At 35.7% G+C, this 27917-nt stretch overlaps 3 protein-coding genes across 3 annotated transcripts; 1 reads left to right on the plus strand and 2 right to left on the minus strand.

The window, feature by feature from the left end:
- Nucleotides 1–3810: 3810 nt before the first annotated feature.
- LOC149381141 (RNA binding protein) lies at nucleotides 3811–4857 on the minus strand. The gene is made up of 2 exons (XM_089629956.1): nucleotides 4690–4857; nucleotides 3811–4508 (listed from the first exon to the last, which is right to left on the minus strand). The coding sequence occupies exon 2, from the start codon at nucleotides 4500–4502 to the stop codon at nucleotides 3936–3938; it is 567 nt and encodes a 188-aa protein (XP_089486082.1). The 5' UTR covers nucleotides 4503–4508; nucleotides 4690–4857; the 3' UTR covers nucleotides 3811–3935.
- An 11207-nt stretch (nucleotides 4858–16064) lies between these two features.
- LOC149381142 (polygalacturonase-like) lies at nucleotides 16065–17531 on the minus strand. The gene is made up of 4 exons (XM_089601302.1): nucleotides 17076–17531; nucleotides 16698–16987; nucleotides 16393–16621; nucleotides 16065–16319 (listed from the first exon to the last, which is right to left on the minus strand). The coding sequence occupies exons 1-4, from the start codon at nucleotides 17529–17531 to the stop codon at nucleotides 16098–16100; spliced, it is 1197 nt and encodes a 398-aa protein (XP_089457428.1). The 3' UTR covers nucleotides 16065–16097.
- Nucleotides 17532–25326: 7795 nt separating this feature from the next.
- LOC149381143 (polygalacturonase-like) lies at nucleotides 25327–26899 on the plus strand. Its single transcript, XM_089601303.1, has 4 exons — nucleotides 25327–25782; nucleotides 25871–26160; nucleotides 26237–26465; nucleotides 26539–26899. The coding sequence occupies exons 1-4, from the start codon at nucleotides 25327–25329 to the stop codon at nucleotides 26758–26760; spliced, it is 1197 nt and encodes a 398-aa protein (XP_089457429.1). The 3' UTR covers nucleotides 26761–26899.
- The last annotated feature ends 1018 nt before the right edge of the window (nucleotides 26900–27917 follow it).

Here is a 27917-nt window from a genome sequence, read left to right on the forward strand (position 1 = left end):
AGAAAATTTTCATATATGAAAATGCCATGAATAATTAATGGAGAGCGTATTGTCAAGGGCTTAGTTTCTTGATGATAAAGCATGTGGCCTTAACTCATTCGATGCGCTAAGTCAGCATGAACTCACAAAGTATGAGAACAATGAGCTGGAAATTAAAGACAAGATTGGGCAAGTGTTTGAAGGAATAAGAACTTTGTGATATTACATAGAATGCTCAAATGTTTCTGAATGCCGTCCAAACTTTGTAAAGAATACTTTAGAGACCTGAGTTCTATATATAAAACAGATGACAAGCTCCCATGAAGGTATGTTGAGCCTGGACATGTTCTAGATGATTTTGAGTTTGATTGACTTAAAAAGTTTTCCAAAGAATGTTGGGACAGATAACTCATTTGACCTAGCTGTCTCTTCGGGCGGATAGTTCTCTGGGCCAGATAGCCTTATGAAGCTCCATGTGCCGTTGCTAGATAGTCACGCGGATGTGGGAGACTATGGGCACATGGTTCATTCAGAGCACTCTGCGTAGCCTAATTATCTAGTAATTAAGAAATCAGCATTAAGACAAACGCGTGTACCATGCAATAGGAGAGTTAAACTATCATTTTAATTGGAGATAGTCATAATGCTTCAAACAATATCATGGTACTAGTAATAATAGTAGTAATAATAATAATATACATGTAATCTAGGGAGAAAATGCAACACATTGAGCCCATTTCATTTCCTATAATTAATTAATTATAAGAGTAGTATATATAGTAAAATGCATTTTCCAGTGGAGAAATGCATCTCCTAGACCAAATATATATTTATTATAACAGTAATCGAAAAAATGTATCTACTGTTTTACATAATGTCTCTTAAGATGTTATTAATAAGTTATGTTACACAAGTGATTTATCAGATTAATAAGACAATTTAAGTTGTAAATAAAAAGACAAGAAATTGGTAACTCAATTCGGAAAATCGTGCTTACGTCTAGAGGGATGCGATTCCGATGGAAAGGAACTTTACTATCAGGTAGAATACGTATAACGCCGTCCAATATGAATGATCACCTTTCAGATACCCTTACTTCAAAACTACTTATGAATTCCGACTTAGGCTTCCATTGAATCCGAGTCTCCTCACTTTCACTCAACACACTCACCAAGTGGTTGATCAACGCATATAATTGCATGTGATCTATACTACCACGAATACAAACCCAACTGTGTCACTCGCACAAACAACAGCAGAAGAGAGAGTTAAACCAGACAAAGAATTAAATATATTTTCGCTCAAAAAATCTCACCAAAATTCTGAGTGTGTAACCGTACTCCTAAGGGTAGACTTTCTCCTTTATAGGAGTCAAAACCTAGCCATTGACGCTTTACCTGAGTTTTCCAAATTGATCGTCTTGTTCTGATTCAGTGGAGATAAATTTGGAAGCAAATCAAACATGCGCAAAATATCCACATAATTTAATATGCCGTGATCTTGCCAAACATCATATATCACACCAAGATATTACTAACATAACAAGGGACATCTTAGAAGCAGTTTTGCCAAACAACAAAAACGATCAATCTCAATGTAACAACACTTGTAATGAACCACATAACATTAGAGTTTCATTTTTTTTTTATATAAGTTGATAAACGTTTACGTTATAATCCATTTTATTCTTTACTTAAAAGTTTGTATCAACATTATCACATCAATTTTAAAACTTGGGTTCATGTTGATAAAAAAAAAATCCCACATGAAAAATGTGGAACAAATTTAAAGAAAATATAAGCGCTATAAATATCAAAGGCAAACATGGGTTGTAATAGGCATAAGTTATAACCCGATCAATCAGTTTTTCATGTTAAAAACTCATGGAAAACTCTCACAAACTTGCGTATGAGAGAGAATTTAAGAAATAAAAAGTAGGTACAATACATATATTTGTCAAACTTGCGTCCTCCCACAAAATCACTGGTGAACTGAGGAATATTGTATTCTAATCTAACTCTTACAACTACAACTTTACATCCAAGTATATCCGACGACTAAAATATCGTTACCGAAAATAGAATTTGTGATCTAAGTGTGGTTGGTCTAGCGAATAGACCCTTGATTTATTTCTAAAAAAGTCATGAGTTTGATTCCCATCAAACACTTACTTACTCACCTACAATTGCTACTGTTTCTAGTTCCCTAAAAATAAATTTTATTTTTTAGATCTCAAAAACTAACAAAATATCTGACTACAAGCGTAAATCTCAATATATAATGAGTGAGTTGAGCAAGGGCTTAGTTTCTTTAAGATAAAGCATGTGGCCTCTGCTCAAATACTGATTTTCATGAAATGTAATTTGACAGATTTGTATTTTAATCCGACTTAGTTGAACAAAGTCTTGACGTATCGATCAGGAAAATCGGTGTAAGAAGTCTATATTTAAGTTTAAATATATAAAAACAATTAAAACACGAATAATAAACTATTTAACACAATTATTAAAAGGTTTAATTTAAACGGGTATGTATCTGTTAAAAAAAAAAGACCCGGTTGGATTTAGATCTATATTTTAAACATGATTAAAAAATGGTCAGATTTGGTTAATAATTATATTTTTCGAAAACACGTTTAATACGAAACTGCCATCCCTAAATTAGTCCATGGATGGTAAATGTCAATACTTTGTTGCAAGAAAACATAACAGTGAACCATTCAGAAACACACAGGTCAATCTGATAATCTAATAGAGATGCAAGGCAACAATAGTGTAGGAGAGCACCAAGTTAATAATAGCTAATTCGTCATAGCCTCTCTCCATCAAACTAATAAAGCTCCAGCAAATGAGCAATCGCCAATGCTGTTTAAATATAAAAGCGCATATAATTTTTTTTTTATAAGCATATATTTGAAGAGAGCCAAGAGGCACAAAATCATCACTCCCCCAAAAAAATCAACCATTGATTTCATGCGAGTCGCTCGGCTCAGAGGTTCTTTTAATCTCAGGGCGGCGTTCTAGTAAACGCGCAAGGTTAACATGGAAAAATAGAAGTAGTCAAGAGGTCTTTATACAGATCCTTTTTGTTTCTGTTTCAGAGGAGGGTAGAGATTTAAGATTACTTTTATCGGTCCTTGTTTTACGTCTACAAAGTTGTTCAGGTTCTGTTCTGCCACACATAGACCGTGCTAGTTCGTTCAAACAATTCTATAGTACATGGACAATAATAAATGCCATGATTGAACACGAAAGCAATCGCCAAAGATGTTTTAATGTCAAAGCACGTAACAATTTCATGAAGATCGATGATGAAACAGACCCCCAAAAGATCAACCATCAATTTCATGCGAGCTGCTCGGCTCAGAGGTTCCCCCTGTTTCAGGGCCGCGTTGTTGTCAACATGCAAGCCAAACATGACCAAAAAAAAAAAGAAAAGAAAAAAGCTTCAGCAAATGAGCAATCACCAAAGGTGTTTAAATATAAACGCACATATAAATATAATTTGTATAAAAAGAATTACAGCATATATTTGAAGAGAGATAGTAGGCACAAATCATCACTTTGCCTATAAATTCTCACAAAATCACAAGGAAATGGCTCCTTTCATATGATTCTAAGCAAATGAAATCATCCGTTTCAAAGACTTCTAGTTCGTTGTAACAATTCAATAGTAAATGCCAATACTTTGTTGCAAGCAAACATAACAGTGAACTGATTCATAAAAACAGACAAGGCAGCAACAACGTAGGAGAGCACCAGATCAGAAGTTACTAATAACTAATTCGTCGTAGCCTCTCTCCATCAAACCAAACCAATGACCAAAGGTGTATACAGTTACAATTACCGCATATATATATGAAGAGCGCCAAGAGCCAAACATATAGATTCATTTTGTTTCTGACTAAACATTTAAATAAAAGAAAAAAAAAAGGTCAGGGAGAAAGTAATGAATAATCAGAGGCCGTCGTCTTCCAAGCGGAGATACTCTCCGATGTCGGCCTGGTGGTGGACGACGATGGCGTTGGGGTCGAGCTTGCGGCAGGCCTGGGTGGACCTGGCGGCGACGCCGAAGCCGAGGGGGACGTCGGACATGGAGAAGACGAGGACGCCGTCCCCCGGGTTCATGCTCTCGGTGATCCTTCCGAGGCCGCCCTTGAGGACGTGGTTTCCGTAGAGAAAGGACATCTCGGAGGTGGGCTTGAGCCACACCTTGTGCTTGGCGTGCGGGGCCAGGAGCCCCAACGCCTGCACGGTCAGGTGGAAGCTGCCCTTGTGGGTGAACTTGCCCACGCACGTCCCCAGCGCCACCAGCTTCTCCCGAGACACGTTCGTCGCGCGCTTCACCACCGCCTCCGCCACGTAGTACACGCGGTTCTTGTTCAGCCGGAAGCAGTACCGCCCCGGGCTCGACTCCGGGCCCTCGTGCGCCGGGTTCTCCACGATGCTCTTCAGGTTGTTCCCCGTGAACTTGAACAGCTTCTCAAACACCGCCGTCGTCTCCGTCTCGTCCAGTGGCCTCATCTTCTTCTACCCAATTCAATACAAAAACTAAAGTTACAAACTTTGTATCAAACCGAAACAGAACTAGTTCTGTGAAAGTGGAATTCGGCTGATTGTTTGATGTCTGTTTGGATGGTTTTTTTATTTTATTTTTAACATGAACGAAACCTAGCTTTACTTGACCACAAGCTGAGCGAGGAAAGCTTACCTTTGAACAAGCTGAGAGCGGCTATGGCTATGGCTGAGGAAAGCTTAACCTGCGAGGAACTGTGGCGGCTATGGCTGCTCTTCACCTTTGGGTTTGGGTTTAGGGCTTTGAATTTTGGGGCCAAGTCTCCATATATTTATGGGTTTTACTTAATTTTTTTTTAAATGAATTATTAAAAACGCTATACTTTTATGTTTGGGGTCTTTTGACGGAGTGGGTTCTTTCTATAATTCTATCCAATAATAATTCCGTCTTTTTAACATAATAACACTAATTGCATCTTTAACTTTTATTTGGGAAAATTGAATTTAAATGCATTCTAACATCAATGAATTTTGGGAAAATATCAACAGTATCCCATGTGTTTAATCGAAATTCGAGATTTATCCATTCGATTTTTAGAAATAAAAGACATATCCCTTCAGTTTAATATAAATAACATATAGCTCCCCTAAAAAAATGTTATATTACAAATATCACCATTTTCGTTTATTTTTTACAAAAAATAATTTGAACTCCCCAAAATACCCTCAATGAAATAATTTTTTATTTTCTATTCTATATACAAAAAAAAAAAAAAAAAAAAAATTTCTTTATAAAAAGTTAAGGATTTTTTTTTTATATAAAAAGAGCTTTTGATTTTTTTTTAATAAAATCGTAAATAAATATTTATTCTATTAAGGGTATTTTGGAGAGTTCAAATTATTTTTTTGTAAAAAATAAACGAAAATGGTGACATTTGTAATATAACATTTTTTAGGGGAGGTATATGTCATTTATATTAAACTGAAAGGATATGACTGATATTTCTAGAAATCGAAGGGATAAATCTTGCATTTCGATTAAACACGATGGATAATCTTGATATTTTCTCATGGATTTTTCTTTGAACAAATTAATTTAGAAATAAACAAAGTGGGCTCTAAAATTTAATTTCTAACTGAATTTTCAAAATATTGCATCGTATATATATAAGTTCATAAATATAATTTGTTTTCAATTTTTTTACATTAAAAATTAAAGAGTTTTGTAACTAACTAGACCACTTATAACGTTAGGTTTGAGATCTAGCCTATGTTTGAAGTTTTTTTAGGGAAATAGCCAAACGTATTAGGTGGCAAAATATATTTTACTTTTTTATCCTTCAATATTTTTGGCAGTTTTTTAATTAGAGTATAATTTTGCTTCCTTTTTTTGTGCGTGTGTTAAGGTTGTTGGACACGTTTTTTTTCTTTCCGTATGTGTTGGTATTTTTTAGCGTGTGTGTGTTAATTAGAATTAGGTCAATTAACTTCTATATTTAAGGTTGTTATGCTACGTTTTTTTTTGTGCGTGTGTTTTTTAATTCACGTATTTGACTTCTTATTTTACTCACATAATATTTTTTGCTGTTTTTATGGAAGCAGACAGCTTTTAAATTTTGGAACGTTTGAATTTTTGAAACACAAGCAATCTCACGTTTTTTTTTTTGTTGCAGCTGAAACTATTTCGCAGAAGAAAAAAAAATCTGCCCCTGGAAGAACTAATTTGTTTCCAATTAAAAATATGGCTTCTTTGTCTTGGTCATTGGTGGATTCTGGTATGTTTTCTTGTTTTTTGTTTAAACGTTAACTTGGTTAGAGGTGGTGCGACTCTCACTGTTAATTTGTTTTTTTTAACAGTGAAGATTTTCGAACTTCAGTCTTTGAAAAAATGTGATTCTGTGAGCTTGGTTAATGAAAAGTTTCCAGATGGTGGAATTGTTTTTGACGAGACGCAATTGAAAAACTGCCCGATGAATGTTGAAGTTGATGTCAGTAACATTTTTTTGAGTAAAGAAACAATGATTTCAGCGTTGACTATTATTGCGTTGAGAAATAATTTCGAATTCCGGGTGAAAAGGTCTAGCAAGACGCGATATTGTATTGCTTGTTTGAATTCTGATTGCTCGTGGAAATTGAATGCTAGTGTATGTTTATTTCCAAATTTTGGGTGATTAGGTCTTTCAACAAATATCATAATTGCTTTGGAAAGAACCTTATACATCGTCATAAATAAGTGTCATCTTCATTGATTAGCAAAGTTGTTAACAATGATTTCTGAAGCTCAATGGTTGACAAATATACACCAAAAGCAGTTGTGGAGATCATGCATTTGCGTTTCAAAGTTGAGATCAGCTATTATAAAGCGTGGATGGCTCGTTCCAAGGTTTTGCAAGATATTCGCGGTGATTATGACAAATCATATTCTCATCTCCCCATTGTAGGTGATATGATAAAAGAGAAGAATCCAGGTATTTTTTTTTTATCTTTGAAAGTATTATGTTTGTTTTTGTTTTGATTCTATACATATAGCCGTTTTTTTTTATATATTTAGACGTATAGGTTATTTATTTACAGTTATTTCCATTTATTTCCATTATGAATACTTAAATGTAGACAATGAGATAATTTTCAGTAATTTACGTTTATTATCTGTGTTGGCAGGTTCTTACACAGTAACAGAAACTGATGCACAGGGAAATTTCCAATATTTTTTTCCTGGCAATGGGGGCTTCTGTGCATGGTTGGAAGTTTTGCCATCCTGTCATTTCGGTGGACGGGACTTTTCTCAAAGGTAAATCACACGTGACATTACTATTGGCCATGGCTCAAGATGGTAATAATCATCTTTTTCCCTTGGCTTTTAGGATTGTTGTTTGAGAGAACGACAAATCTTGGCATTGGTTCATGACTCATCTCAGGGTAGTTTATGGTGTTAGAGATGATTTGGTTATTGTCTCAGATCGAAATACATCTTTTCCAAAAGCTATCCATGCAGTATTTTTCGAGGCTAATTATGCAGTGTGTATGCAACATCTTTGGGCGAATGTGAAGGCAAAGTTTGGAAAAGCTTATTATGGGCCTCTTTTTTACAATTGTGCAAAGGCATATTGTGACGACCCGACTTTTCGGACCGTCTTACTTAACTTACTTTTCAAACCTTAGAAAATTCTTTAGAAAACTTGGAGGAATTTTTTTTTTTTTTAAACACATCGAATCAAGGTGAACTAAAATTTTGAAGATCTTAAAAAGAAACAAAAGCATTTAAGAAAAATATGAAGATTGCATATTGAACACTTCATGAGAAGTACTTAAGCAAAATTGAAAATACAAATTTAAAACAAAACATAACATCAAATATACTAAAACGTAATCCATAATCTAAATCTCAACCAAAATATAAAACTCTTTGAAACTTCGAAGTTAATGAAAATAAAAACCTTTAAAAATTAATTCTTAAAAACTCGTAGCGGAAGACTTATTTCGTGAATGGAAACCATGACCCGCCCTCTCGCTATCGACGCCGCCAGTCCACCCTACTCAGTTCTTCGCGAGTTGTTTACCTACAACACAGACGCATAATTTTTTTTCGAAAAGATGAGCTTACGCTCAGCGAGAATAATATAAAGCTCACAAAATAAAGTAATGCAAAGCATGAACCGTTTATTAGTATTTTGAAACTACTCGGTAACTTGATCTTTCTTTTCTTGATTCTATCAACTTTTAGTTCGGGGTGCCCCTAGGGTAGTCGTACCAATTTCAGTGTACACTTTAGATACGAAGACGTGGGGGTTATAAAGTCCCACACTTCGCTCTATCTTTTAAACTTATTAGGGCCTCGGCCCGAGAAATTTCCCCATTAGAGCCTCGGCCCGGGAAACTTCTCCTTAATACCTCTCGAGGCGATACGACTCCCTTGCTTATCTTTATCTTTTCACTTTTAAGATAACATTCCGTACTGATATGACATGTACATAAAAAAAAACTTTCAAACATATGCTCATACAATACATGACTAAAAAAAAATATAAACCATGTACATTCTCAAAAACCTACTTTAACTTAACGCTTCATAGTTGACCAAACATAAATCCAACTACTACAATCAATCACACAATCAAATAAAGAAATACATACTCAAGCATATAAAGCTATAAAAAAAAACCATATCATGAATCACACAATCATCATATATAATTTTGAACTAATCTGTGTTGCAGTGAGATTATTCTCACCTGGATATCGGGAGTTACGATCGTAGATCGTCGAAGGAATTGTACGCTCTAAGAGAATTGGAACCTAATCGGAATAAAAGACTATTGGGATCAGCTGGGAAAAGTATTCAAGACATATTTTAGGTTCTGGAAATTTTCAGAAACGAGATTAGACGCGAAATTACTAAAATACCCTTGGCTATTAGGGTTTCGGGGAAAAAAACTAACATTCTGGAAAATTCTGGAAAAATTCTAGAAAATCTGAAATAATATTTTAAAAATAAAACTCTGAATCGACAAAGTCAGAATTAGTTTTTAAATTTGAGAAAAGACAAAAATAACGAAATACTAAAATTTTAGGATTTACTTTGGAAAAATCCTGATCTGCGCAATGAATTTGTAACGCTTGTAAAACAGATCAAAGTGATCCGAAAATTATGAAATTAATTTTTTTTTAATAGATGACATACATAAATAAACGTTACAAGAAGAATTGCATTAAAAAAAATCAACGTAACTGAATTGGTAAGCGTCTAAAAATTGATTTTGAAAATTTGTCAAAACTGTAAAATTGGTACGCGCACTGATCGGAATTTAATCAGAAAATATTCTATATTTTATATTTTATAAAAATATTTTTCGATTAAGGACTTAGATAGAAGACATCTAAACCTAACTTTTCCAAAAAGAATTGATGCAAAATTACGATTTTTGAAACCACGGTAAGCGTACGAAAATTAGGTTTTGATAAAATCCGAACCAGATTTTTTTTTTCTAAAAGCTCACAAAAAAAAAAAACAAACAATATAGAAATTTATTTGAGAAGACCACAAATTACATACCTAATTTTCTCAGTAGTGATGGAAGATAAAACCTTGACGCTCTTAAAACTAAAACAAAATTATGAATGATCTTTTTGTTTGGTGGCTAGGGTTTTATGGTGGAGAAGAGAAATAAATTAGGGATTAGGGAGAGGGGATGTGAACTTCAGAGAAAGAAAAAAAAACGTAAGTACGCTTGAGAGACTATTTATAGAAGATATTTGTAACCCTAAAGGTAATATCACTTACAAAAAGAAATTAGCGACTTATTTTCTTCTTTTTTTTTTCAACGCTAACAAAAAGTCAAAGGCCTAAAATTTTTCTCAAAGAGAATCGGCACAGCAGTAGTAGGCTATAAACACGTAACAAATATAACCATATATATAACACACTCATATATATTTATATATATCCTTTATTATAATAATAGCCAACGACATATCTATATATATATGGACTTTTAAGTGGAAAAACCACTCACGTATCTATATATATATATATATATATATATATATATATATATATATATATATATATATATATATTCACGTAACAGTATACAAATGTTTAGCCAAAAAGTTAAAACACATTATACATATATAGCATATATTATATGTATATATACACATATAGTTACCTAAAAAAAACTGATAGTCACGCTTGCCGTAGAAAATGTTTATACCAAAAACCTTATATATATGTATTCAACTAATAACTAATAGGAAGACAATTTTACTAATTAGATCTTACAATAAAAACAAATATTTTTGAGCCACTCAAATCAAATAAATTTCTCACGTATCACATAAGAATAATTTCATCTAAAAACTCATATCTAATCACAAAATTTCTAAATTTCTTTAGAAGCTATATTCGGGATTTCACACATATACTAAAAAAGATTTTGACTATTGGCTTGCAAAGATGACCGAGTCTAAGCCTAGCATGAAAGAATACTAGTAGGATGCGAAGCCTGAATTGTGGTCGCGAAGTCAGTTTATGGGAAAGAGGTATAATATAATCACGACAAATATTTCCGAATGCTTGAATTATGTGATGAACAAAGCGCATGACTGATCAATTGCTTGTTTGGTTTTGAGTTATCGGAGTTTATTTTATTAAAAAAAATTTCACCAAGCCAATAGATTAAATTAATATATTTGATTAATTTAATTTTATTACGATAAAGTGATATTAGACTACTTTTTAAAGAAGGATGAACTACTAACATACTGGCCTAATTGCTCTCCAATAAGAACTCTCTCTCTCTCTCTCTCAACAGTACATTAGAATGCAAAAGAACCAAACTTTAATTTTTATTTTCTAACTTGCGATTTCCATAGAAAAAAATACTTTGCCTTGTTTGTTTCATCCCAAGAGGTTCGGGAGCGGGAAGTTTGCCATAGACGAGTTCACCGCCATGGACTCGCACGTCTATGCGGGGTCGATGGACTTATTCGTTGGTATTTAGCTTTTAATTTTTTAGTTTCTCTGCTATTTTCTAATTTCTTAATTTTAGGCTATGTTAACATTTTAGCTTTGATATTTTGAATTTCCTAATTTTGTAGATTTTTTTTATTTTGCTTTTTCAAAAAATTAATAACCGAGGGAAAAATTTGGTTTTAAATCATTTGTTGAGTCAAAAGTATAATTTGTTCATTTTTATAAAACCGAAGGTACAAATATGGCATTTTGAAAATCAAAAGTACAAGTGCATTATTTCATTTAAACTCATATATATATATATATATATATATGTATTTTCCCTTTTATTGGAATGGTTATCATTTTTTAATGGGAAAAAGTTAAATTTGAACTTAATCATGTCGTAAAATCATAGAAAATGATTTACTATCAAAATTACATAGATATTCATAGAAAAATAAGGACAAAACAATAATTTGAAGTTCACTCCGGGTTTATGGTGTTTTCGTAGCCGTGATATAAACCCTTTTATGTCAGTTGCTTTTTGAAATTGTTTTTATATGGTTCTTTGAATATTGTTCATGAATATTAATGTCGCGATTTAGCTTGGTCATCCAAGTAGTTTTTCCCAACGCTTTGTTAGGTTCTTAATATATAAATATTTTACATCGTAATAATACTTTTAGCACAACTAGGATTATGCGTCCAATTGTAAGGAGTAAGGTAATTTTTGTGAAGAACATAAATCGGACTTAATTAACTCACTTGTGTTGAATTAAAAATTACAGTTCATCTTGCTTTAAAATCTTCATGCTTTGGTTATATCAAATCTATGATGTTTGCTCTATAGGTTGTTTAGTGAATACACTAGTTATCGATGCAATATTACATAATTAGCCATGTCATCTCCCGATTTTTGAGATTTTTCTATAGCGTCTATTGATTTCAACGGATGGTTATTTCATGGAGATTTGATAATATTTTTCGAAGTTAGGGCTTGAAATAATTGTCACATATATAGTGCAAATAATCATTTTTCTCTGTATTCAATTGCCCTATTTGTTTTTTTGTTTTTCATATTAATTTTCTTAAAATTATTTACTCCGTCATTTGATTTAACTAGGTCGTTATTATTAACACAATATATTAGTTATTATTAACACAATATATTAGTTATTATTATATTTATGTAGGGTTATTTCCATTTTCTTTTATTTAGGGTTATTTACACTTTTATTTATTTCTCTTTTTTGTTGTATTAGGGTTATATATACTCAGACTATTGTATTTCTCTTTTGATGAATTATCATTCAGATTATCTCTTCTATTTTCGTAATCTCCGATTTTTCATATTCATTCACCGTTGGATTGTCATGAAATTTTCATAAAATGTTCGTGACACATATTCGCTCATTCTGAACGGTTGGATTGCTGCTTTGAGTATTTTAAGTTTGTCTATCGAGTGAAGAGATGAATTGCGAATTTACTTTCGCAATAGCCCCGACCAACAATGGAGAAATTGAGTTTGTGCCTTCGTCAACCGTTGCATCGTCACGAAATTTGGATTGAATGTTCGTGACAACCAGAGGTACAGTTTGGGCGGTTGGATTAGAGGGTTGAGTTTTTTTTAGTTTTGTCTGTCGAGCGCGAATAGAACTGCGAATATTTATGAATAATGAGTATTTGATTGTTTTCCATTGAGTATTTGCAATAGTTTTTTTTATTTTTTTTTGTTAGTTTGCAATAGTTAGATTTTGGGTATTTTGAGTTTTTTGAAGCGGGCATTTGAGTTGTTTTTCAATGGCATTTTTTTAGGTAATGGGTTTTTGAGTTGTTTGTTTTGTGATTTGAAGTTGGTTATTTGGGGGGTTTGTTTGAAAAGTTTAGTTTGTTTTTAGAGTGGGTATTTGTTTGGTGATTCAATTTGGTGTTCGGGTAGTTGATTGAAGACTTGGAGTTTGTATTTTCCGTGAGTTATTTTTCTTGACCCCGATTTGTTCATATTTGCAGTGGTTGTTTGGGTATTTTGTTTGAGAATTTCTCGTTGGTTGGTTTGGGTATTTTGTTTGAGAATTTCACTTTGGTTGTTTGGATATTTTTTTAGTGATTTTGAGTTCGTGTTCGAGATTTATAAACTTCAAGAAGGTTGAAAGACTCTCTTCACTTGGTCGTTGTGCAATTGGATGGTATAGATTATCAAAGTTTGGAATCGTAACGTTTTGTCAGCTCTTCCCTCGTAACCTCATGCCATGTCTTCTTCATCTTCATGAGGACTCGATGCTCTTTCTGTTTATGCTTCCGTTTCTTGTATAACAAACTCTCGATGTGGCATCGTGAGTTTGATGGGGGATATTAACATACTATTAGTTATTATTATATTTATGTAGGGTTATTTCTATTTTCTTTTATTTAGGGTTATTTACATTTTCTTTTATTTCCCTTTCTGGTTGTATTAGGGTTATATATACTCAGACTATTATGTTTCTCTTTTAATGAATTATCATTTAGATTATCTCTTCTATTTTCGTAATCCCTAAATCTTCAGCTATGAGTTCAACCCTTGATATATTCAAAGAATTATATTTTTTTTCGTACATATAGATCTTATCATGTAAAAAGAAAAGACTAAATACAATATGTTAGAGATATTACAAAATAGTTTCGGGAATAAAGACAAATTATTATTATTAGGAGAAAAATAAATTAACAGAAGATTACAAACTGATCAGATGAAGATGAACAACAATAACTTAGTAAACCTTCACCGAAAACAAGATGAAACTGAGAGGAAAATGTCGAGGACTGTTGGACAGTTTTCTTGAAGCTTTATTGCTATCCCACCAGTACTGGAACACTTGAGCAAGGCTTCCCAGGATACAACGACAATCTCGACGAACTAAGGTACCACTGAGTACGTCGAACAACGAACTAAACCGAAGCATAACTATCACCAAATTCGGACAAAAGGAAGAAAGGAAATTTTCTGGGAACAATCAGAGAGAGGAAACAGTAGGGAATATAAGAAGGAAATATCACTTCAGGTGTGTTCAACTGAGAGAAAGGCTCTGCCTTTTATAGGCACGAAGAGCTTTAGCTCCCAAAAACGTCCACAATCAAGGTCCATAATAGCTATTTACCTCAGATAAATGAGAGGTTTCAACTCTGAAGGGTCAGAGGTTACAATGGAGCTCAAAGATCATATGTTTTTCCCCTGATGCAAGTGTCTACGTGAATGCATGGTAGCGTAGGCTCAAGCCCAATCCGGAAATGAAATTGTAATAAAAAGATAAGGATTAGGCCCAAGCCCAAGCCCAAGCTTCCCGAAACCCGGGCTCGGACCCGGGCCCGTCTCGGCGGCGGCGTGCGCATATGTGTGTATGTGCGCGCGTGTGAGGGGTTAAGTTAACCCACCCACACTATCCTCTCTCCCACTTGCTTATCCACTAAATGATAGAGGATAGTATTTATACACTACCACAACACACATCCCCAACCAATGTGGGACTTTTGTAATTCTATTTCCACATCACAACATAAATGTGTTTCTTTGAGCATCAATTTATCATTCATCCTAGGTTCGATTTTGGCAAACAAATATTCAATCTTATACCTCTCGTTACAAGGAATACGTAGCACTTGGAATTATTCAAATCCGAGCAAGCTTTCTAAAAACCCATATAAGCTTTAAGATTGTTAGAAATATTACAACAAATAACATTTATAATACGGGAATAAAATAAATTTTGCACATAAATTTATTTAAAACACAAATGGAAAAAAATTATTATTATTATTTTTTCGGAAACTAGATAGAAACCAACGAACGAAAGGAAAGATAACACAAAAATAAACCTTAAACTGGAAACGAGAAGGAAAGTGAAACATAGGAAGTTGATGACCGTTCGATAATTTCCTTAAAGCTTATATCGATCTCTCACATGTGTTGGAGTTTGATGAACGATAAGCCTCCCATGATACAACATCATTGCGAAGAACTTTACATCAACGATACTTCTCTGGCGAACCAAATCTGTAACAGAACCAACCAACGACTACAAACAAAACAATTAAGCAATTTCAGGAGGAGACGAAAGAAGAGAGATTTCGATTTGAGGTGTGTTCGAGTGAGAGTTGAAGGCCTCATTTTATTGCGAAAGACTCAAATTGGTTACACCATTTGAACTACGCAAGAAACCGTCTAGCCATAATGCCAATTTAATTTATTAATGCTATTTAATCCGCTGATAGCAACCATGCTAACATTTAGGAATGTTTTGATTCGTATGCCAAAAACCGTTGCATTGAATGCATGGTTACACAATTCAAAAAATTAATTTCGAACATAACAAAGAGTTATTTTAGGAATTAAAGTTTTCAAGAGTGAATTTTGCAATAAAAAGATAAGGATTGCCCCAACCTCAAGCCCGATTCGGCATGACCGGACGGACGGCGGCGCGCGTGTGGTGAACTTGGGTCACGCTTAAGTATCCAAACTCTTTTGAACAATTTAATTATACAAGCTCATACATTTGTTCATTCTCACTTCATGTGATTTTTGCATTTTACTTCTCACACACTACTAGTGTGTCGTACACAAATAAAGTTTTTATATTAAGCATATTTTAAGCATCAATTTCTCGTTTATTATAGCCTCGATTTTGGTAAACTAATAATCGATATTATACATCTTTTCGCAAGGAATAATAATACGCTCGAATTAAACAATTTAGTTGAGTGGATCCCACTCAAATTTTTGCGTAAAATCACCGGCTCACAGAATAATAAATAGTTTTTAATATAAAAATCTCACTTTATTCCAACTAGGTCGTTATAAGTTCGACATTAATTAATAGGTCCAGAGAATTATATTCTTGGCACAAATATATCTTATGATCGTGAAATAAGAAAAGATTAAATACAATATATATATATATATATATATATATATATATATATATATATATTAATAAAGAATATGGGTAGGGTAGCAAACACGTATATATGTGATGTACACAAAATGAATACGTAAAGACCACAGAAGAAATAGAATGGGTAGGGTACACTAGTATACAAGTAAATTGAATAATATACATATAAAAGAAAGAATAGTTTGATTGAAATGTATGAGAATTGTGGATGGGGCTTAATTAAGAGAGACAACTATCTGGAAAAATGGTACCAAGAGAGTTTCCATTAGCGTTGGAGCACAAGGATTTAGCCTCTCGATTTTTGAAAGTGAGATTGACATCGTCAAGCGTAATCCCTTTGCATGGTTTGGATGTACTGCAATCGAATGTGACGGCAACTTCTGTGGTTGACGTGCCCGTGACGCTTTTGTATAAGACGTCGCTAATCTGAACGCCCGACACCTGTATATATAGAAAATAGAAATTATGACCTAGCTATGTATAGTAGTGAATAATGAAATGGGTGATGACTCACGTGACCAGGACAATTGATATTCCGTGGACAGTAATTTTGGTCGATTATGATTGGATTTTGGACATTTCGCATAGTAATATTAGAGAAGCGAACATCCCGGACGAAGCTCTTGCTTGGCCTAGCCCATGTTTTGATCCTCAGCCCATTTTGAGTGGCTCTGAAGCTGCTGTGCATTACTGTCACATTTTGGACTCCTTCTTCTTCAAAATCTTTGGCTAGGCTTCCGATACTGGAGAGCGAAAAACGTGAGTTGAGGCATATGATGGTACACGTAATAATGTTAAGGAAAGGGATTAATTAATCACCTAATGCCGTGGCCGGGACCGCAAGACAAGCGCTCGATCCACAAGTTTTGGGTGCCGGGGCCGATGGAGACGCAATCGTCGCCGGTTTTGACGGAGGAGTCGAAGATGGCAACGTTCTTAGAGTGTTGGACGTGGATTCCGTCGGTGTTGGGGCTCTCTCCGGAGGCGATCACCCTCACTCCTCTCATCTCAACGTCCTCGCAGTAGTTCACGGCCATGTGGAACATCTGGCTGTTTAGGGATAGTAGCCCCGTGATTTTGATGTTGCTTGAGTGCGTCAACCTCAGTGTCTGCGCATCAATTAATTCATGATCATGTGATCACAAGTTGAGAAGAAAGGAAGTACAAATATATATATATATATGTATATATACTTACCGTTGCTCCGTCGGGACACGAGGCGGACTCAGAGGAAGCTTTGCAGGCCCACAAGGCCGGGCCTTTTGCGTCGAGAGCCCCTCCCACGATGTCGAGGCCATTGACATATCGAAAAAGGAGCCAATTATCGGCTGCACCGAGCACTCGGTAGTCAAGAGGAGCGATGAGTGTGCCGTCGAGTCGCAGCGTGGTGTGGGTGGCATTGCAAGGGCCTTCGAATTCGAGGGGTCGCACCAAATACCTTCCCTTCGGGACGAATATGCGCGTGGGACCCGCCCACTCACACGCCGCTCTCCACGTCGCACCGAACGCCTCTGTCGAGTCCGTCACTCCATTTCCTCTAGCTCCAAACCTAACCACATTGAATGTCGTCCAAGTCTTTGAACCTGAGCAGCACCAATGTTTGTTTACAATCGCCACTAGTACCAATAACAATAACCTCATCAACTTTCCCATTGCTTCTTCTTATTACGTCCTGATCGTATTATAAACTTATAAACTTCGACTTATATACGTGTTTCTTTTTTGTCTTTGTGTTTGTCTCAAATCGTTTCTTAATTAGAGCTTGAATACAATAGATGACCTATATATACAAGTACAACAACACATGCAAAAAGTAGTGATGAAGCAAGAGACGGATAACGTTCTGTTGGAAAAACAAGTAGTTTGGTCTTCAAGTAATAAAAGCTCGCATATTAATGCACCAATGCACGACACAAGTATAAAATCAATGTATGTACACTTTAATATCCATTAACCAAGAAATCTGCGCCGTTACTAACTCTTCAGACCAACTCACCAAACTAAACTCTTATCCTTTTCTATATATCGTATCACACCTTACGCTTGCCTGCGCGCTATATTCTTTATTTTGTTTTAGGTTATTACATAATACATGCATGAATTATATATATTTATATATTCATCAGCGTTGTACGATGACATCTAGATATAATAAAATCTGAACAACAAATTTCCAAATAGGTAACATTTCAAATGGTTACATAAGTGGCAGAATTTAAATTTAAAAAATCCACTCAAGTCACTAGTTGATAGTTATTGTGAAATCTTAATTGTTTAGTTTGTAAATAAAAGAAGAAATTTATAAGCAAGGCCACAATAAACTTATTATTTACTTAATAACCAATATTTAGTTAATTATATAGTTAATTAACCACCGATTCTATTATTATCATTGCCAGTTTTTTTCCAGACATTTCCTCCCATTAGTTGTCAATGGGGATAAATTATTTGGACAAAATTATCAATTAATTATTGTTAATAAAGCAGTGATTAACTATAATTAATCAAACGTTGTCTATTCAACAAATTTAAAAATTTGTATATGGCTATATAATTATAGAACCCATAAAAAATCGCAATCTCTATTATTTTACTATATTTCTCTTTGACATAACTCTTTGGCACATAATTAATTTATTACAGGTAATACATTTTTGTGAACTACATAGTAATTTATATAATTTATCTGGCGACCTACACACACACACACACACACACACATATATATATATATATATATATATATATATATATGAAACTCAGTATTAAAATTTTAAGTATTAATTCACCCCTGGGACGCAGCCAGGGAGGAAGGTAGAACCATTTCTCAAATATCATGGCCGTATTTGTAAGTCAATAGATTTTACATATATTATGCTGAGATTCTTTATCTTTTGGTCAAACTATACGCTAAGTTGCTTATAAGTTTATAAACCAAAGCATACATTAAGCCAGTTTTCGATGTAGTTTTTGACTATTTATAACTATTAAACTTTTAAAGAGGTTTGCGATAATAAACATGAGAGTTTGGATAAACACACAGATATTTTAACTATCGGAAACCTTTTTAGTGTAGCAAATAAATTTAATTAATACTAACTATTATTTATCGATCTCAAGTCATATTAGAACAATAAAAGCATTTAGCAGAGGAAATGCCAGGTTACAGAAACTTCTATGTACATTATTAGTCCATGTTAGTTCTAAGTTTCTAACAAAGCACAGTTATTTATCTAGCAATTGAATGGTGCTAAGCATTAAAAACCTTTAATAATAGTTAAAATCAAGAGATAAGACAAGACATAAACAAATCGTCATAGCTTAGTTTAGAGGTTATTACATAATACATGCCTACATACATTTATATATATATATATATATATATATATATATATATATATATATTATTTATATATTCATCAGCGTTGTATGATGACAGCTAGATATAATAAAATCTGAACAACAAATTTCCAAATAGGTAAGATTTCAAATGGTAAGATAAGTGGCAAAATTTAAATTAAAAATCCACTCAAGTCACTAGTTCATAGTTATTATGAAATCTTAATTGTTTAGTTTGTAAATAAAAAAAAGAAATTTATAAGCAAGGGTCACCATAAACTTATTATTTAATTAATAACCAACGTCTAGTTAATTATATAATTAATTAGCCACAGATTCTATCAATATCATTGCCAATTTTTTCAGTAACTCTCTCGCATTAGTTGTTAATGGGCTTAAATTATTTGGGCATAAATTATACACACACACATATCTATATATATGAAATTCAGTATTAAAATTTTTAAGTATTAATTCATCCCTGGGACGCATCCAGGGAGGAATGGGGGCTAGTTATAGCCTAGAACCATTCCTCAAATATTATGGCCGTATTTGTAAGTCTATAGAGTTTACATGCTGAGATTCTTCATCTTTTGGTCAAACTATACGCTAAGTTGCTTATAATTTTATAAACCAAAGCATACATGAAGCTAGTTTTCGATGTAGTTTTTGGCCATTTATAACTATTAAACTTTTAAAGAGGTTTGCGATAGTAAACATGCGAGTTTGGATAAACACAGAGATATTTGAACTATAGGAAAGTGAAACAAATAAGGTTTGCGATAAGAAGGTTGTCATAGTTTTTTATCCGGTTTTACGGCAGTTTTATTCGCACAAGAAGAGGACATTGCAAGGTGAAAGGGTCAAGACGGGCGAGAAGATTGACATGTTTGTCAATAGTTTGGGGGGCTTGAAACGAGCGCATATTTCTCCTGCAGCTCCATCGTGGAATGATGTTTCGCCGCAACAACGGTGCTTTTGTCTGGTCTTCACACAGAGTTCGACTTTGTGTCCGAGAACATAAAGACTAGACAGTTTCAACCGATTGATTGCCATCGTGCTCTCATCGACAAGACTATCGTCTGCGATGCGAAGAAGTGTTTTCGTGACGGAAAGGTAAAAGATATAGTTCCCCATTCAAGAATTTGTGTGGCTGCAAACGAGATGTGGTGTTGGCTAACAAGCCGAAGGCGTTGACTATCGATGAGTAGACGGCTTGCATTGATAGGATGGAGAACGAGGACTTCAAGGTAGCAAAATAATATTATTACAAGCTAGAAAACTGACCAAGTGGAGGTATGCGCTTGGATTTCTCGGATGTTCTTGTTCAATATGACACGTCTTTGATAAAAAAAAGTTTATCAAAGACGTGTCATATTGAAAATAGAGGATCCGAGAAATCCAAGTGCGTGCCTCCACTTGATCAGTTTTCCAACTTGTAATAATATTATTTTGCAGAAAAAGTCTCAACAAAACAAAGTCAACCAAGAAAAAAAGACCACACAAAGTCGACAATGGACGGTATCATTTGCTAACTATCGATGTATGAACATAAGTTTTAATTAAAGTATAACTTATTCAACTTATTTAATAAGTATACTAATTCATTATCTATATTTGCAGAGGCAGGCTAATGGTTTGATGCTCAGTCCGCCATTGCGTAGGAGAGACTCCATCAAACCACTCATGGGGAATGGACGACGCCTGCTGCTGGACAATACTACGTAAGTTTAATTTAATATTTAGTAACGCTTCATGTTTTAAATTAATGTAATTAATTTTGTAACTATTGTATGCATGCCCAGATTGTAGATCAGGTAGCTGATATACGACGACAAGCTGAGGCACGAGGGGAATCCCTGAGCCAAGATGCTATGGAGGAGGTTATCATGGCTATTGTTCTCGGAACGAGACATGATTGGGCTACGGGGATAGATCCATTGATCCCTCGTTCGGATCTGCTAGAAGCCCAGGCTCACGATATCGAGGCGGGACCTTCATCAGCTCAAGGCCAGGGGGAAGAGATGTCTACACTCTGAGAAGCAGTGAGAGACTTAGCTGGTGCATACGTTGCAATGTCTAGAGGAGTGTTCGACCCAGAGATTGCGTCGAGGTTGAGCCAGATTGCGAGCCGTTACGGGTCGTCAGCATCAAGCTCCCCGTGTACATCCGAGCGCACCCCAAAGAACGACGTCGAGGACCACCTGAGGATCCTCCATCGTCATTGGCTCGAGCAAGTAGAGGAAGTCGTGGACCCAACCCTGATGAGCCCGGATATGAACCAAGTCAAAGACGCGCCTTAGGAGGACGATGTTGAGCATAATTATTCTTATTTAGACATTTTATTATGTACAGACACATAATGTTTTGTTTTTATTTTGTTAAAAATTTTAATTAGTTTTATTACTACTTATTTTGGTATGAATGAAGCTTTTTAATTTATGTTTCTAAAAATTAAATTAAGTTAAATTAAATTCATTTAAAAATCAGTACTTTTAGAAGCGAAAATCCGCTTCTAAAGTCGCTTCTAGATATTACCCGCGATATGGTGAAAAAGATTTAAAAGGACAATCCGCTCCAAATTTCGCTTCTAAACCATTCCCGCCATTTCACGGGAGTTTTTTCTGGCGACAATTTTTTTTAGACACGGCTTTAGAGGCGACATGTCGCTTCTAATTTTTAGAAGCGACTGACCTTTAGAAGCGACTTTTTGGTCTTTACAAGCGACTTTTGTCGCTTCTAAAGACATTTTTTTATAGTAGTGTACCCTTCAGGCACGTGACTTACAAATGTGACCGTTGTTGGAAGTCGCATGTATTCGTAAAATAGACTCGACTTTTCGGGTTTTAGACACGACAAAAGTCGCATCTAGACCCTTGTTTTGTCCTAGTGAACCCACTCCAACCGTAGCACGATAGACCCACTCCAAGACTAAACAACGAGCATTCTGGAGAAACTTTGGAGGGCCCATATAACTCCGAGAAATCCACCGAAACATATAAACTCAAAATTTGTTGACATCGTTCACATCAATTTTCGGGTTTTTTTTTTTTGGGTTTTGGAGAGCTTGGTAGCTCATGTTCGTCATCTACAACCAATTTTTTCGTCCCATCTATTTAAGTTTACTTCTTTATCATGAATATGTTAACTACATTTATTTTCATTTCTCTAGATATAAACTAAGCTATGACACTACTACAAATTCACATTTCTGGTGCGAATAGGTATTAGGTTCGACATGTCGCACCTAAGCACATATTAGGTGCGACATGTCGCACTAGATAGTCCTCCAAGCGACTAAAAATTTCGCTGATGTTTAGTGGTATTCGGTGCGACAAAGTCGCACCGGATACCAATCTGTCGCACCTGATACTATTGGGTGCGACACATGTCGCACCTAATACCTTTAGGTGCGACATGTGTCGCACCTAATGAGTTTAAAATTTGAAACGGTCAGAAAACCCCCTCCCCCTCTCCCCCCGAATATTTTTGATTTTGTAATTTCATATTCGGTGCGACATTAGGTGCGACAATGTCGCACCGAATATGAGTATTAGGTGCGACACTGTCGCACCTAATAGTTTTAGGGTATTTTAAATACCCGAGCGTCTTTTTCCTCGCCCAAACAGCCTCTCTCTCTATCTAACTCTCTCTCTCTCTCTCCGACGCTCGTTCAACCTCCGCCGTGACCTCCCCCGCCGCCCGTGACCCCTTCGTCGTCCTCCTCCAAGGTACGTCTCTCTCTCTCTCTCTCTCTCTCTCTCTCTCTCTCTCTCTCTCTCTCTCTCTCTCTTTCAATCACTCATCTCTCTCTCCATTTCCGACCAGCCCGCCGTGACCAGCCCGCCGCCCCGCTGCCCCACCGCCCCGCCACCAGTGCCGCTGCCCAACCCATCGTCAATCCATGCCGCCTCGCCGCCCCGCTGCCCCACCGCCCCACCACCCCGCTGCCCCACCGCCCCGGTACGTCTCTCTCTCTCTCTCTCACCTTTATCGCCATCTCACTCTGTCTCTTTGCAGGTTCGTCCCGTTCCCAAGACAAGCCCCGCTCGCCGCTCGTGAACAGACCGCTCGCCGCAACCCATGCCCGACCCCAATCAGCGAGGCCGTCCCCCACCGCCGCTGCCCGTCCTCGGCTCAGCCCCGACTCGCCGCCGCTAAACCACCCCCGGCCCAGCCCCGACGTGATCAGCCTTAACCCCGACACCGTGTTACCTCGCCATTGAAGGTTAGTGACAATATTTATATAATTGTTATTTAGATTGAAATGAAAATTGAAATTGAAATTGAATTTGAAATGGATATATGTTTAAATTAGATGCGACATGTCGCACCTAATGCCTTTTGCGACGGGATATCCGGTGCGACGCTGTCGCACCTAATAAACTTTTAAGTGCGACATATGAACTATTCGGTGCGACAATCGTCGCACCGGATAACGTTTTTTGTCCTAGTGCGATGATTTGTTTATGTCTTGTCTTATCTCTTGATTTTAACTATTATTAAAGGTTTTTAATGCTTAGCACCATTCAATAATTGCTAGATAAATAACTGTGATTTGTTAGAAACTTAGAACTAAGATGGACTAATAATGTACATAGAAGTTTCTGTAACCTGGTAATTCCTCTGCTAAATGCTTTTATTTTTCTAATATGACTTGAGATCGATAAATAATAGTTAGTATTAATTAAATTTATTTGCTACACTAAAAAGGTTTCCGATAGTTAAAACATCTGTGTGTTTATCCAAACTCTCATGTTTATTATCGCAAACCTCTTTAAAAGTTTAATAGTTATAAATAGTCAAAAACTACATCGAAAACTGGCTTAATGTATGCTTTGGTTTATAAACTTATAAGCAACTTAGCGTATAGTTTGACCAAAAGATAAAGAATCTCAGCATAATATATGTAAAATCTATTGACTTACAAATACGGCCATGATATTTGAGAAATGGTTCTACCTTCCTCCCTGGCTGCGTCCCAGGGGTGAATTAATACTTAAAATTTTAATACTGAGTTTCATATATATATATATATATATATATGTGTGTGTGTGTGTGTGTGTAGGTCGCCAGATAAATTATATAAATTACTATGTAGTTCACAAAAATGTATTACCTGTAATAAATTAATTATGTGCCAAAGAGTTATGTCAAAGAGAAATATAGTAAAATAATAGAGATTGCGATTTTTTATGGGTTCTATAATTATATAGCCATATACAAATTTTTAAATTTGTTGAATAGACAACGTTTGATTAATTATAGTTAATCACTGCTTTATTAACAATAATTAATTGATAATTTTGTCCAAATAATTTATCCCCATTGACAACTAATGGGAGGAAATGTCTGGAAAAAAACTGGCAATGATAATAATAGAATCGGTGGTTAATTAACTATATAATTAACTAAATATTGGTTATTAAGTAAATAATAAGTTTATTGTGGCCTTGCTTATAAATTTCTTCTTTTATTTACAAACTAAACAATTAAGATTTCACAATAACTATCAACTAGTGACTTGAGTGGATTTTTTAAATTTAAATTCTGCCACTTATGTAACCATTTGAAATGTTACCTATTTGGAAATTTGTTGTTCAGATTTTATTATATCTAGATGTCATCGTACAACGCTGATGAATATATAAATATATATAATTCATGCATGTATTATGTAATAACCTAAAACAAAATAAAGAATATAGCGCGCAGGCAAGCGTAAGGTGTGATACGATATATAGAAAAGGATAAGAGTTTAGTTTGGTGAGTTGGTCTGAAGAGTTAGTAACGGCGCAGATTTCTTGGTTAATGGATATTAAAGTGTACATACATTGATTTTATACTTGTGTCGTGCATTGGTGCATTAATATGCGAGCTTTTATTACTTGAAGACCAAACTACTTGTTTTTCCAACAGAACGTTATCCGTCTCTTGCTTCATCACTACTTTTTGCATGTGTTGTTGTACTTGTATATATAGGTCATCTATTGTATTCAAGCTCTAATTAAGAAACGATTTGAGACAAACACAAAGACAAAAAAGAAACACGTATATAAGTCGAAGTTTATAAGTTTATAATACGATCAGGACGTAATAAGAAGAAGCAATGGGAAAGTTGATGAGGTTATTGTTATTGGTACTAGTGGCGATTGTAAACAAACATTGGTGCTGCTCAGGTTCAAAGACTTGGACGACATTCAATGTGGTTAGGTTTGGAGCTAGAGGAAATGGAGTGACGGACTCGACAGAGGCGTTCGGTGCGACGTGGAGAGCGGCGTGTGAGTGGGCGGGTCCCACGCGCATATTCGTCCCGAAGGGAAGGTATTTGGTGCGACCCCTCGAATTCGAAGGCCCTTGCAATGCCACCCACACCACGCTGCGACTCGACGGCACACTCATCGCTCCTCTTGACTACCGAGTGCTCGGTGCAGCCGATAATTGGCTCCTTTTTCGATATGTCAATGGCCTCGACATCGTGGGAGGGGCTCTCGACGCAAAAGGCCCGGCCTTGTGGGCCTGCAAAGCTTCCTCTGAGTCCGCCTCGTGTCCCGACGGAGCAACGGTAAGTATATATACATATATATATATATATTTGTACTTCCTTTCTTCTCAACTTGTGATCACATGATCATGAATTAATTGATGCGCAGACACTGAGGTTGACGCACTCAAGCAACATCAAAATCACGGGGCTACTATCCCTAAACAGCCAGATGTTCCACATGGCCGTGAACTACTGCGAGGACGTTGAGATGAGAGGAGTGAGGGTGATCGCCTCCGGAGAGAGCCCCAACACCGACGGAATCCACGTCCAACACTCTAAGAACGTTGCCATCTTCGACTCCTCCGTCAAAACCGGCGACGATTGCGTCTCCATCGGCCCCGGCACCCAAAACTTGTGGATCGAGCGCTTGTCTTGCGGTCCCGGCCACGGCATTAGGTGATTAATTAATCCCTTTCCTTAACATTATTACGTGTACCATCATATGCCTCAACTCACGTTTTTCGCTCTCCAGTATCGGAAGCCTAGCCAAAGATTTTGAAGAAGAAGGAGTCCAAAATGTGACAGTAATGCACAGCAGCTTCAGAGCCACTCAAAATGGGCTGAGGATCAAAACATGGGCTAGGCCAAGCAAGAGCTTCGTCCGGGATGTTCGCTTCTCTAATATTACTATGCGAAATGTCCAAAATCCAATCATAATCGACCAAAATTACTGTCCACGGAATATCAATTGTCCTGGTCACGTGAGTCATCACCCATTTCATTATTCACTACTATACATAGCTAGGTCATAATTTCTATTTTCTATATATACAGGTGTCGGGCGTTCAGATTAGCGACGTCTTATACAAAAGCGTCACGGGCACGTCAACCACAGAAGTTGCCGTCACATTCGATTGCAGTACATCCAAACCATGCAAAGGGATTACGCTTGACGATGTCAATCTCACTTTCAAAAATCGAGAGGCTAAATCCTTGTGCTCCAACGCTAATGGAAACTCTCTTGGTACCATTTTTCCAGATAGTTGTCTCTCTTAATTAAGCCCCATCCACAATTCTCATACATTTCAATCAAACTATTCTTTCTTTTATATGTATATTATTCAATTTACTTGTATACTAGTGTACCCTACCCATTCTATATTCTTCTGTGGTCTTTACGTATTCATTTTGTGTACATCACATATATACGTGTTTGCTACCCTACCCATATTCTTTATTAATTTATATTGTATTTAATCTTTTCTTTTTTCATGATCATAAGATGTATCTGTGCCAAGAATATAATTCTCTGGATCTATCAATTAGTGTCGAACTCATAACGACCTAATTGGAATAAAGTGAGATTTTTATCATAAAAATTATTTATTTTTTTGTGAGCCGGTGATTTTACTCAAGAATTTGAGTGGGATCCACTCGACTGAATTGATTAATTCCAGCGTATTGTTATTCCTTGCGAAAAGAGGTATAATATCGATTATTAGTTTACCAAAATCGAGGCTATAATAAATGAGAAATTGATGCTTAAAGAAATACTTTATTTGTGTACGACACACTAGTTGTGTGTGAGAAGTGAAATGCAAAAATCACATGAAGTGAGAATGAACAAATGTATGAGCTTGTATAGTTAAATTGTTCAAAAGGGTTTGGATTCATAAGCGTGACCCAAGTTCACCACACGCGCGCCGCCGTCCGTCCGGTCATGCCGAATCGGGTTTGAGCTTGGGGCAATCCTAATCTTTTTATTGCAAAATTCACTCTTGAAAACTTTAATTCCTAAAATAACTCTTTGTTATGTTCGAAATTAATTTTTGAATGGTGTAACCATGCGTTCAATGCAACAGTTTTTGGCATACGAATCAAAACATTCCTAAATGTTAGCATGGTTGTTATCAGCGGATTAAATAGCAATAATAAATTAAATGGGCATTATGGTTGGACGGTTTCTTGTGTAGTTCAAATGGTGTAACCGCTTTGAGTCTTTCGCAATAAAATGAGGCCTTCAACTCTCATTCGAACACACCTCAAATCGAATTATCTCTTCTTTCATCTCCTCCTGAAATTGCTTAATTGTTTTGTTTGTAGTCGGTGGTTGGTTCTGTTACAGATTTTGTTCGCCAGAGAAGTATCGTTGGTGTAAAGTTCTTCGCAATGTTGTTTTATCCTGGGAGGCTTATCGTTCATCAACTCCAACA

Source organism: Urtica dioica, chromosome 11 (genome assembly GCF_054948205.1).
Source record: "Urtica dioica subsp. dioica isolate 48M chromosome 11, U.dioica_male_clone48M_v1_H2, whole genome shotgun sequence".
NCBI lineage: Eukaryota > Viridiplantae > Streptophyta > Magnoliopsida > Rosales > Urticaceae > Urtica > Urtica dioica.

Coding starts and splice junctions, on each gene's coding strand:
- LOC149381141 (XM_089629956.1), bottom strand. CDS start 4,502: ATGAGGCCACTGGACGAGACGGAGACGACGGCGGTGTTTGAGAAGCTG.
- LOC149381142 (XM_089601302.1), bottom strand. CDS start 17,531: ATGGGAAAGTTGATGAGGTTATTGTTATTGGTACTAGTGGCGATTGTA. Junction 16,988..17,075: donor CGTGTCCCGACGGAGCAACG/GTAAGTATATAT, acceptor ATTGATGCGCAG/ACACTGAGGTTGACGCACTC. Junction 16,320..16,392: donor ATATCAATTGTCCTGGTCAC/GTGAGTCATCAC, acceptor CTATATATACAG/GTGTCGGGCGTTCAGATTAG.
- LOC149381143 (XM_089601303.1), top strand. CDS start 25,327: ATGGGAAAGTTGATGAGGTTATTGTTATTGGTACTAGTGGCGATTGTA. Junction 25,783..25,870: donor CGTGTCCCGACGGAGCAACG/GTAAGTATATAT, acceptor ATTGATGCGCAG/ACACTGAGGTTGACGCACTC. Junction 26,466..26,538: donor ATATCAATTGTCCTGGTCAC/GTGAGTCATCAC, acceptor CTATATATACAG/GTGTCGGGCGTTCAGATTAG.